Source organism: Mercenaria mercenaria, chromosome 11 (assembly GCF_021730395.1).
Source record: "Mercenaria mercenaria strain notata chromosome 11, MADL_Memer_1, whole genome shotgun sequence".
Taxonomy (NCBI): domain Eukaryota; kingdom Metazoa; phylum Mollusca; class Bivalvia; order Venerida; family Veneridae; genus Mercenaria; species Mercenaria mercenaria.
In genome coordinates this window covers 15,118,597-15,131,780 of record NC_069371.1, presented here as the reverse complement: position 1 = coordinate 15,131,780, position 13,184 = coordinate 15,118,597, and the positions used below count along the sequence as shown (strand labels likewise).

General features: G+C 35.4%; 1 protein-coding gene across 1 annotated transcript; it reads left to right on the top strand.

Annotated features, from left to right (window-relative positions):
• The first annotated feature begins 1,506 nt into the window (after positions 1 to 1,506).
• Positions 1,507 to 12,143, top strand: LOC123532367 (uncharacterized). The gene is made up of 7 exons (XM_045313790.2): positions 1,507 to 1,799; positions 2,337 to 2,424; positions 2,798 to 2,919; positions 3,237 to 3,321; positions 3,843 to 3,964; positions 6,999 to 7,125; positions 8,261 to 12,143. Exons 1-7 carry the CDS (start codon positions 1,615 to 1,617, stop codon positions 8,324 to 8,326), a joined length of 795 nt encoding a protein of 264 aa, XP_045169725.2. The 5' UTR covers positions 1,507 to 1,614; the 3' UTR covers positions 8,327 to 12,143.
• The last annotated feature ends 1,041 nt before the right edge of the window (positions 12,144 to 13,184 follow it).

The window sequence follows — 13,184 nt, the reverse complement described above, 5'->3', positions numbered from 1 at the left end:
TGCTAATTTCGTGAACAACGGTTTAGTGGATTACGTTTGGATTGGTCACTGAATTAAAATCAAATCCTTTATCTTTAATTTAGGGTACATCTAAATGCTGAATTTGTAGAATCTGTTTTTCTAAAGTGGTTTATTTGCATTACTATGTATGACTGTAGATATGCCTGGAGTCACTGTAGAACTGACAAACGAGATAAGCCTGGAGTCACTGTACATAAGCCCGGAGTCACTGTAGATAAGCCTGGAGTCACTGTAGCACTGACAAACGAGATAAGCCTGGAATCACTGTAGATAAGCCTGGAGTCACTGTAGAACTGACAAACGAGATAAGCCTTGAGTCACTGTAGAACTGACAAACGGAACAGCTACTTACAAACTTCCACAAGATCCACCACGACATCATTCATATCCCAGCTTCAGGAACAGAAAACGACTCCATTCTTTGACACGATTTAAGATCTTGGAGTACAAATTACCCATCCTATTATCAATTCTAGGACAGTTTCTTTCAGAAATCCTTACCAACTTGGATTATTTTGCAAGCCGTCATCGCCGAGGCTCACTCTTTGCAACTGTAACGAGGAGTATTGCACGACTCCTTTAATGGCGACTGCGTTCAATTGCGGTATCTCATATGACTAGACTTTGAGCTGGGGTCCGTACCCAAACTGTCGAAGAGTTCATATGTATAATTTCTGATTGGTACATTAAATGACGAACATTAGTCAAGCTAATTAAAACTTTATAATGCTTACATTAACAACTTACTTCCTTTACCATAAAGTGGTTTATGCAAGCTCCCTGGTAAACTCACTTTATGAGCTCTGTTTGATGGTATTAAACAAAACTAAGACCTAATTTTGACTGAAATCTGTCATTTAATATCTAAATGACGAATATGGTAAAATACAATAAACATAAAACTAAAAGATACCATGTGACTAGTTCTACAAAAGAAGACATATATCCTTCATTACATATATGATCAAAGGTGGGGAACTAACTTTAATGCCAGACACGAGCAAAGAGTAGCAATCTTAACAAACCAAACATCACGCTCATATTTAGAGTTAACTAGGTCAGCTCAAAAACTATGTCAACGTCTGACTACTTTTACAAAAAGAACCAGTCTATGGTAATTTTTTTTTCTGACGGACAGTTTAGGCTTTTATTCATAATTAAAATGGAGCGGAACAAATACGTTCGAATTAAAAAAAAAAGAAAAAAGAAAAGGTTCGGAGCAACATACAAAATGTAAATGTAACAGAAATTTGTTTTAACAAGGGTATGTTATTGTTAATTTTTATATGAAATCATTGTTTAAACTGCAAAATTAGATGTCAAGATAGTCTGATAAATGTCTCTGTGTGTATTGTCTAAAAGATTGACGAGGTTTTAGAAAGTAGATCTATATTTGATTTTAACCTAGTTTTGACCTCATAATACATACTGGATATACCCAGTCAGATAAACATTATGCACATCTTTCATTGTTATCTAATCTTATATTTGCATTGTCCGCCGTTGTCTCTCTGTTTTTGTTTTAAAGGTAAATTTTGACCTGAACACAGTTTCGATTTCGGACATAAGAATATGTAAAATTAAAATTGTGCAATGGATGTTCCAATCGTGTTATCGAACATAGCACTGTTATTATTACTTGCACGGTGTGCACGTGTTATAGCTGAACCACCTAAAGAATGCTTGCCGAATGATCTACAAGGATGCTCGTGTAAGTTTTCTGACGGCAGCGGAATTATTGATCTGACGAGCCTGGGTACATCAGACAATACACCAAGGTAAAACTTAACTTTATATCAAACCTCTTGGACGCCCCTTGGTTTTATATATGAAGAGGAAGCTGTTTTATCATATCACAATGAATAGAAGAAGTGAATCAGTTTTTCGAATGTTGATATTTCACAGTATTGATACGTGTATCCTTCTGACAAAACATACAATACTTTAGGCCTATTTTATGGTAAAAATGATGTTTTCGTAAAGAATCTAAACCGGTTTCATTTGTTTGTCAAACTGGCTTTTTACAAATTTACTTACATAAATATTTATAATTATCACAGGTCAGGTACAAAACTGATTAGTGATAAATTGTGTGCGATTGAAATAGATTGGGATAAAACCTTGAGATCCCTTGAAAAGATAAGTTACATTTAGGGATTTATTTCTTTTGTTACTTCTCAATATCAGATATATTCAACTACGGATATATGAAGAAATTACTTTTCATCACCGACTGTGACAGAGTAGCTTTAATACTACCTAATTCGTTCTTCCTTTTTGTTATAATGAAATTTAACAATACTTTATACTTACAGATTCAAAGATGTACAAGGACAAGACACTAACGTATATTCATTTAGCGCATGTAATAGTTTTACGGAAGGAACCTGCGAGGATGCGGCAGTAAGGATATGCAAACCTATCATGTATCAACTACATTCTATACAACTACGCATTCCTTACTTTAAAAGCTTATATGTCTAACTTATTTAAGTGTGTAGCCAGCTACCTATAAATAGTGCCAACTGTCACTTTTTGTTTTATTTAATAAGCAACGGAACAGATTGATAATATGACATTGTCACAAATTTGAAATTCAGACTGATTTAAGATGTATAGATATAAAAACAAATGGTAAGGAAAATGTTAAAAGTTGTAAACAATCTACACGATTAGCCTTACAAATTCGTTTACGCATGTTTCTATGTCCTATGTCTCAAAGTATGTAATAAGGAAAAGTAAATGCAATCCCTAGTTTGTAATCTCGTCTATTTAGATGTGTATGACAGAGGAAGGCTATCAGACGGTGATAGGTGAGCCCGGAAGGACTATGTTCAGATACTCGCCTGACAGTGAGACTGTTACCGCGGCATACGTTGTAAGAGGAAGTCTGATAAAGTAAGTACAACCTTACATGTACTAAAGACCGTCTCCAAACAAAGGCCACCTGTATAAAACCTGCTTACATAAGCCATTTTTCTCACCTTTTAACAGCAAGTAGTGTAAATTTTCCGGTGCTGAGCTACCACATATCGTTACACACAGGTTTGTTTGTATATTTTAGTGCCTGAAACACAAAGCATTACGAAACATAGATCTACATAAAATAGTGCACTGTTTATAATAATATCATTACTTTTGGGATTAATGGTCGGTTTCATAGCATTCGTATGTCTATTGTATAATTTTGATTTACCCCTATGCTTATTTTCAAGGGTGTCTGAGGTAGAGTTGATTTGCGATCCAAACGCTTGTAACCCTGTGTTTACTCCTCTAGGACAATCATCAGTTGGTCTCTTTGTAAGTGTTGGCTTTATTCAATTTCCTGTAATTAATGAAAAGTATATATCTGTAAATCAAAATGTTCGGTCATTTTAAAATTGTTTAATATATCATGTCATTACATTACTGTATTAATATTATCATTAGTTAAGAAGTTTACGCATGAAAACATTCACTGTCAATTGGAACCACTTAGCTAAAAAAGACTATTCTTATCATATCTAAGTCAAGGTAGTCATCTTCTTTGAAGCCATTAACAAACATGTTGCTGTCATAAAATGAGCCGTGCCATGAGAAAACCAACATAGTGGGTTTGCGACCAGCATGGATCCAGACCAGCCTGCGCAACCGCGCAGTCTGGTCAGGCTCTATGCTGTTCGTTTTTAAAGCCTACTGGAATTGGAGAAACTGTTAGCGAACAGCATGGATCCTGACCAGACTGCGCGGATGCGCAGGCTGGTCTGGATCCATGCTGGTCGCAAAGCCACTATGTTGGTTTTCCCATGGCACGGCTCAAATTGTATCTGTTTTATTTAAAGAACTTTAAGCTGACCCATGCGTGTTCATGCCCTGGATTATGCAACGAAAATGGGCCAATCAACTGTTCACAGAATTCATCGAATGGCAGTGCATTTGGCCCAGGAGCAATAATCATTGTTGTGTAAGTATAATATGTCCGCTTCAAAAATATCAAGAGCAGAATACCAAGTCTAGTACAACGCAAAATAGTACAACATCCTGAACTCTCTTATCTCAAAATTCAGGCTACTCTGAAGACTCAAGTCCCGTTCCGAAAGCACGTGCACAAAATAACATTTTAAGTAGAATTGCAATTATCCCGAAACAGAAACGCTCTATCCTTTAGAATTCGAGATACCGAATTTCAGCTGCATCTTGATGAACTGCTGCAGACATACCCAGTTGTTTCTTTCCTTAAAACGCACATTGTAAGAAAAGCAACATATATTGACATGACACAAACAACTATAGGTCTTACCTTTATCAACTGGAGGAAATAATAGGAATATAGTTATTCTTTATTATAAGCTAAACATCTTCAAGTAACAGGTTATCTTTATACTTGATATTGATATAAACATGCTTGAATCTATCTAAACGTGGTCTAATTTTGTCTAAATATTGCATGCGAGTGTTTATCAATACTAATAGAACAAGTGAATGAAGTATTGCCATGCATTAGAAAGTCCGCTACTGGAAGGCAACTAAAATTATATAATAAACAAGAGTGCCAGATTGTCACAATATACGCCCGTCACAGCAAATTTCTTTACACTAGCACCTGTATTTGCAAATGGAATTTTAATTCTGTGGTTGTGAAGTAATTATTGTAATTCTTTTGTTTTTCTGAATCCACAAAAAAACTCCTTACCAGGCAGAGATACCTTAAAATACACCTAAAATTTGAAAGTAACATCTATTTTGTACCAAAGAAGAGTGGTCTTGTTTTTCCCTACTGTGGTGGACGGATAGCTCAGTGGTTTGCACACTGGCCTTCCAATCCTGAGGTCGGGGGTTCGATCTCCGGCAGCTACTCGGGAGTTTTCAGAAACGCTTTTCAGTGTTTCCCACCCAACTGGAGGTGTACTGGTCAGGAACCCAGGCAATCCTTGCGTGTATCAGTGCTATACACTGGGCACGTTAAAGAACCAGGCTGTCTATTCGCAACGAGCTAGGCTAAGTTAGCCGGACAAGCCCGTATCTGATTTCTGATCTCTCTGACGTGGGAGATCGCTCTGTGTCTGTACTAGTAGAGGATGAATTAAGCGCCCAGCATATGTGGCTGCATTTGAACTATGTAAAGCGCCTCTGAACGTGAAATTGATCATGAAAAGGGCGCTATATAAATCTGGTATAATAATAATAATAATAATATAGTCAATTATAAAAAAAGTTACAATATAAGTTATTTATAGAAACAACTAAGGGAAGTTAATTTTCAAAAAAAAAAAAAAAAAAAAATCCAAAAAAAAAAAAAAATCCAAAATTCCATACCTGAGGTAGAGATAGGTCAAAGTACACCTCAAAATTGCATGTAACATGCATATTGTACTACAGAAAAGTGGTCTCAATTTTTCCCTATGACTAGTAATGAAAAAGTTACAGTATTATCTATTTAAAGTAACAACAAAGGGAAGTAATTCTAAAGAAGAGACCTATGCATGACACTCCGTCTCATGATGGTGTACAATTGTGCCAAGTTACAACAAAATCCCTCCATGTATAAAGAAGAAATGCTCCGAACAAAGTCATTCTTGAATTTGGCATTTGACCACTACGTGTGACCTTGACCTTAGACCTAGAGACCTAGTTCTTGCGCACAACAATCCGTCTCTTGTTAGTGAACATTTATGCCAAGTTACATCAAAATCCCTCCATGAATTAAGAAGAAATATTCCAGACAAAGTCATACTTGTATCTGACATTTGGCCTCTATGTGTGACCTTGACCTTTGACCTACGGACCAGATTCTTGCGCATGACACTCCGTCTCATAGTGGTAAAATTATACCAAGTACTATTCAAATCCTGTTTTGCAAAACAAAGTTATACACCGGACAGTAAAAATGTCCCATTGACCTTTGATCTCCAATTGTGACCTTGACCTTTAAGCTAGGGTTCTGGGTGTTGTGCATGACACATCATTTTATCATGGGAAACATTTTGCCAAGTAATATTAAAATACCTTGATGAATGACAGAGTTATAAACCGGACAGGAAAAAAAAACTATTGACATTTGACCTCAAATTGTGACCTTGACCTTTGAGCTAGGGGTCCTTGTTTTGCGCATGACATGTCATCTTATCATGGGGAACATTTGTGCTAAGTAATGTTAAAATTCCTTCATGCATGGTAGAGTTATGGTCCGGAAAGGAAGAAAGCCCTGTTGACTTTTGACCTCCAACTGTGACCTTGACCTTTGAGCCAAGGGTCCAGGATTTCCGCATGACACGTCGTCTCATCATGGGGAACATTTGTGCCAAGCGATATAAAATTCCCTTAATGAATGACAGAGTTATGGACCGGACACGAAACAGACCCTGTTCATGCCATGTTAACATCTGACTGCCAAATGTGACCTTGACCTTCGAGCTAGGGGTCTGAAAGTTGTGCATGACACATCATCTTATTATGAGATAATTTGGTGCCAAATTATATTAAAATCCCTGTATGTATGGCAGAGTTATGGACCGGACAGGAAAAAAGCCCTGTTGACCTTTGACCTCCAATTGTGACCTTGACCTTTAAGCTAAGGGTCCGGGGTTTGCACATGACACGTCGTCTCATCATGGGGAACATTTGTGCCAAGTAATTTTAAAATCCTTTCATGGATGACAGAGTTATGGACCGGACACGAAATTGTGGACGGACGGAATGACGGACGGAAAAGCGCATCCTATAGTCCCCGAAACTGGTTTTCAACCAGTAGGTGACTAATAAAGCGGTTGGAGTTTATTTCTTTCCAGGATTTGCATGGAATTTATTTCTTTCCAAGATTTGTGCGCAATGTTTTACTTTCCAGGATTTGTGTGCATTTTTGTCTGTCCAGGATTTGTGTGCATTTTGTTTCTTTCCAGGATTTGTGTGCAGTTCATTTCTTTCTAGGAATTGTCTTTCCAGGATCTGTCTACAATTTATTTCTTTCCAAGATTTGTCTGAAATTTCTTTCTTTCCAGACTTTTCGGTATTATAATTGTGTATCTCGTTGGAGGAGTCGTATTCCAAAAGGTTAAGAATAAAGCTTCCGGAACAGACCTGATACCTAACAAGGACATTTGGAAGGGTCTAATTGGTCTAATAACTGTAAGTGCAAAATAACATACATTAAACACTACCCATCATAGATGACAGTTTTGAGCTAGAATGTAGTTTATACATGGAGAAGTATAGTATTATTACATGTTTTTCAATGAATTATCGAAATATTAAAGTATAATATATCTGGTATTTTCATAGTGAAAAATATCAAATATATATTACACTGGTAAGAAACTATAAATGGATACGTTGTAACGTAGTGGCCTGGTGGTGCACCTAAGTTTGACTTTTAAACACAACACTTGTATGACAGTTCTAACATTTTTATTTCCTACGAAGAGCAATGCACAGTTACTTATAAATGTTAAGTCTAATTTCACAGATATAATCAATGTTCAATTAGCCTTTTAAAACAATTCTGTTTACAATTCTATAAACTCAGTTTCTTAATTATAAATGTACTTCAGTCTAGCTTTTAACAATGCTTATTAAGTTTCAGCTAATGAGAGCGGGACCAAGTTCCTTAGCCCGTCACCTGGGCTGCCCCACTGATCACATAGTATGTTGAGTTAATAAAGGATTATACAGGAAACACACAGCAGACACACTATTTAACTTCCCGTTTACTTAAGGATACGTAGAAAAGAATTCACTGATGTGTACAAGTTCAACAAGCCTTAAGCTACTGAGGATTTGACAAGTTTTGTCTGACGATTATTATTCATGACATGTACAGTTTTTCTTCTATAATTTTTAAAGTCTTAAACCTCTGAAAGAAATACCCGAAATAAAATACACAAAACACCTAACCATTACACTACAACGTTTAGTCAAAACATGAAATAAGGATAACATTTGTTTCTTTTACATGTAAGATCAAAATATTTGTCACTCATGAACACCATATCGTACATTTTCACTCTTGTGAAAATATTGCACGTGAAAGATATTACACTGAATCTTACACTGAAATAAACAAATATCATCTATAAAGACACTCCTTGTCTAAGGGAGATAATTCAAGGCTTCGATGGACATGCACATAATCACTATAATTCACGTTGTCTCCCTTCTAAAGTTTAAAGTATTCTAAACTGTTTTCATGTTTAACGTAAGCTGATTATAAATACATATAATATGTATCTTTTTCATGTGTAAATTGCATTTCTTTTTATTTCAGGGCGGTATAATGTTCACGTTCAACAAATGTTTACCAAAGAGATTCAGATATGACACTATGAACTGACCGTTCTGTTTAAAACCTTAGACTGACCACAGTTATTATTGATTAGTAAAGAAAGTCTATGTAGGGGACGGAATATCATCCACAAAGCTGACTAACACAAAAATTTGAGCAACTGGAAAATGTGTTCCATATAAATTTCAATATTGTAAAAAAATGATTAAAGAGTCTGTTACAACTGATATTATGTAATGACAATAATAAATGACTGACATGCGAAGTTTGCATAATTCTTTGCCACCTTCGGGGCAGCGTTTTTGTAATGCTTGATGTATGTCATGTACATATTAAAAGTGTTTATATTGAGCTAATAATTCTAAAACACCTTTAGTCCTTATTAGACATTTACGGATTAAGTCTACGTGGACTGTGGACACCTAAGGCGATAGATTTTTCAAGGGGACCGTCTCAACATAGTTTAATTATATTATGCGCGTAATGAAAAAGAGTTTATAACGGCAATAGGGTTTGAGTTATTATATCATCACTATGCGGTAGGTGATATAAATTTGGATGTGCCTGTTTTTAGCTCGCCTTTTCGAAGAAAAAAAAGAGCTATTGCACTCGCTCCGGCGTCGGCGTCGGCGTCTCCGTTGGGTAAAAATTTTTGATAAAGTCAAATATCTCTGTTACTGTCAAAGCTATTGACATGAAACTTAAAATACTTATTTACTATCAAAGTCTACACAAGGAAGAACAATCCCCATAACTCTGATTGAATTTTTACAGAATTATGCCCCTTTTTTAATTTAGCATTTTTGGTTAAAGTTTTTGATAAAGGCAAATATCTCTGTTACTATCGAAGCTATTGACTTGACACTTAAAATAGTTATTTACCATCAAAGGCTTCACCAGGAGAAACTATTTGCATAACTCTGTTTAATTTTGATAGAATTATGCCCCTTTTTAATTTAGAATTATTGGTTAAAATTTGTGATAAAGTCAAATATCTCTGTTACTATCAAAGCTATTGACTTGAAACTTAAAATAGTTATTTACTATCGAAGTCTACACAAGAAAGAACAAACCCCACAACTCTGATTTGAATTTTTACAAAATTATGCCCCTTTTTAATTAAGAATTTTCTGTTAAATTTTATTATAAAGTCAAATATCTCTGTTACTATCAAAGCTACTGACTTGAAACTTAAAATAATTATTTACTATCGAAGTCTACACCAGGAAAAACATTCTGCGTTACCCTGATTTGAATTTTGATAGAATTATGTCCCTTTTTAACTTAGAATTTTTGGTTAAAATTTTTGATAAAGTCAAATATCTCTGTTACTATCAAAGCTATTGATTTGAAACCTAAAATACTTATTTACTATCGAAGTCTACACAATTAAAATCAATCCCCATAACTCTGATTTGAATTTTTACAGAATTATGCCCCTTTTTAATTAAGAATTTTCTGTTAATTTTTTTGATCAAGTCAAATACCTTTGTTACTATCAAAGCTATTGACTTGAATCTTAAAATACTAATTTACTATTTAAGTCTACACGCGTAGAAACAATCCCCAAAACTCTGATTTGAATTTTGATAGAATTATGCCCCTTTTTAACTTAGAATTTTTGGTTAAAGTTTTTGATAAAGTCAAATATCTCTGTTACTATCAAAGCTATTGACTTGAAACTTAAAATAGTTATTTACTATCGAAACCTACACCAAGAAAGCAATCCCCATAACTCTGTTTGGATTTTGACAGAATTATGCCCCTTTTTAATTAAATGTACTAAATTCAACAAATATATATGTCATTACAGAATAACTGTAGAACATTCAATCGCAGAATTGAAGTGTTACAAGAGTGTAAGCTCTGTATGGAGGCACTCACGACAACGACTTTCAAGAACCGTACATGTCTGTGCATTCCTTGTGTGTAGAAGAAAACATGTCGGATTGATTGTATAAACTGATAACTGTCAACAAGAAATAAATTTCATTTCATTCATGTTTATGCCATAATACAGTATAAATGGGAAGATTTTTTTATTTTGATTATTTTTCTATCTTCCGTTCATTTATCTAGTAAAAAAGCTGTCCATCTCTTCGTCCATCCACTACTGACAAATTAAAACAATAAAGTTATACAAATACAAAGTCTTTAATGCTAATACAGAAATAACAAGTGCTCCGCCAAGCGGGGCAATATACGCCCGAAGGATTATATCAGGGGATGGGAGCAAAATTTAAAGAACAACAAAGGGAAGAAATTCCCCGAAAAACTCTAAGTCCACTAAAATCATTACCAGGTACAGATATGTCAAAATACACCTTAACTTGGCAGGTACCATCCATGTTGTACCACAGAAAAGTGGTATCGGTTTTTTTCCCTACGGCCAGTAATAAAAATGTTACAAAATAACCTATTTATAGTAACATAAAAGGGAAGTAATTCAATAAAAGAATATTGTAAGTGAACAAAAAATGGATATGCCAAATAAAACCAAGAGCACCGCAATGCAAAGCAACATAAACACAAAACAAAGTCATGTGACCTTTGACCCCTAAGTGTGACCTTGACCTTGAAGCGAGCCATGCGCTCTGCACGTCGTCTCAATGTGGTAAACATTTGTGCCAAGTTTCTTTAAAATCCTCCAAGCAGTTACACATCGCACTCGAAACAAAATTATATGACCTTTGACCCCTTAGTGTGACCTTGACCTTGTATCTAGCCATCCAAAACATGCGCTCTGCACGTCGACTCGATGTGGTGGACATTTGTGCAATGTTTCTTTGAAATCCCTCATACAGATCAAGAGTTACAGAGCGGACACGAAACAAAGTCATATGACCTTGACCCCTAAGTGTGACCTTGACCTTAAAGCAAGCCACCTGATACAGGCGCTCTGCACGTCCTCTTGATGTGGATAACATTTGTTTCAGGTTTGTTTAAAATCCTTCAAGGAGCGGAGTCGACACGAAATTGTTAACGGACAGACGGACAGACAGACAAACAGACAGACAGACAGCCGGATGAACACCTGTGGTATCCCAAAATACGTCCCTTCGGGCGTATAATAGCAACAAAGGAATGGAGACGCAAGATATTACGTTTTCTACAGTTTTCACAATGTTTTACCTGCTGACCTACATTTTGATCCCAACTGACCCAGTTTAGATTTTTTCATGTTGGAGGACGACGACGATGGAATACGGATACATTGCGATCAGACTAGCTTATCTTTTCAACTTTGTCGCAGATGCGCAACTTATAATATTGAAGAACATTTCAGGAAAGTGTTATGACGCTAGATCAAATACTTTTTGCGATATGTATAACAAAACATTTCTCTGGCGAACAGACGGACGGACAGACAAATCCAAATATTATCCTGTGCAGTGACATATTAAGCCAGACCTTACCATCATTATAGGAAAGTTTTCCTACCAAACATAAATTAAAATTATCATGTTGAGACGGTCCCCTTGAAAAATCGATCGTCTTAGGTGTTCACAGTCCACGTAGACTTAATCCGTAAATGTCTATTATGCTATAGCGGAATACGACGTGCGGCAACGGTTACATTAACCGCACCTTAAAGCCGTTGAACTCCACTAGGAACTTTGCCAATTACTCGAATTTCCTTTGTGTTTGTGTAGAAGTTGTGACACTTGTGACATTTACTGATACTTGTTATTTATTAATATTATTGTTGAAATAAATTATATTAAAAATGTATATACTTTCACTGAATGACATTTGGCGTGTAATTTGTATAGATCATACCGGGTTGTTAAATTTTAAAATAACTTCTTAAAAGAAACAACAATATTTAAAATACAAAGCATAAAAAATACGAACAATTAAATCACAGGGACATTTGTGACTGAATTATAGTTGTCAGGATTTCTTTTGCTAAAGAAATTCAGCCAGTTAATGAACTGATCATACTATGAATATTATGTTTTATATTAATATCTTATTCTGCCTGTGTTCGGGGAAATAATCCATGTTCAATTCCTTGACAGACACTAAATAGATATTTATTATATATCTATTATAGTTTTATCTTCCAATCAGCGATTCGCATATGGAATGGACACTCGTCCATTGTACAGACTAATCTAATATTTTAAATAACCTAATAAGAAAAGTTATAATTGCATTGCATCAATTAAATGTAGTTCGTTCCTTGTAATTTGAAAATATAGCGTACGTTCAAATGTGTTTACATGACCTTGCAATTGAAATGTACGATGTTCTACAAAAACATCTTCTGAAAACATAGGATCTTAAATTGGTTGGAAGAGAACTCCAGCAAATGAAAGATTTGTTCATCCAGTCAAAATAGTTAGACTAAAATCATGTGTTACAACAACTGTGAAACTAGATATTAACAGCCGAGATAAGACTGGATGAATGTGCCCTCACAATGTGGGTCAGATGTATGGGCGGCGGTTACCGCCAAAATTAGTAAATATACAATCCATTCCTAAACAAGTCAGTCAGTGCAGTGCATTTCAACGCCGTCTAGTCTAAAATTCCATCCCGTCCAATATATTTGCATTCAACGCATTTCATTTTGAGACCATTTAATACAAAACTTCATTCCATTCATTTAAACATGGAACGATGCATTGAAAAACTTGTTGCGATGCACCGTAATATGAAATCATCCAACAAAACATGATACCATGCAGCTCAGTGTGAAGCCGTTTAACACAACATGAGTACGTGCAGTGTAAAGTGAAATGATTTATTACAACTTGACGCCGTCTAATGCATATTGAAACCGCTCTGTGTAATTTAGGGCGGTGTATAGAAACTTGATGCCATGCAGTCCAAATTGAAGTCGTTTAACGCAACATGAAATCGTGCAGTGTAAAATGAAACGATTCATTAAAGCTTGGTG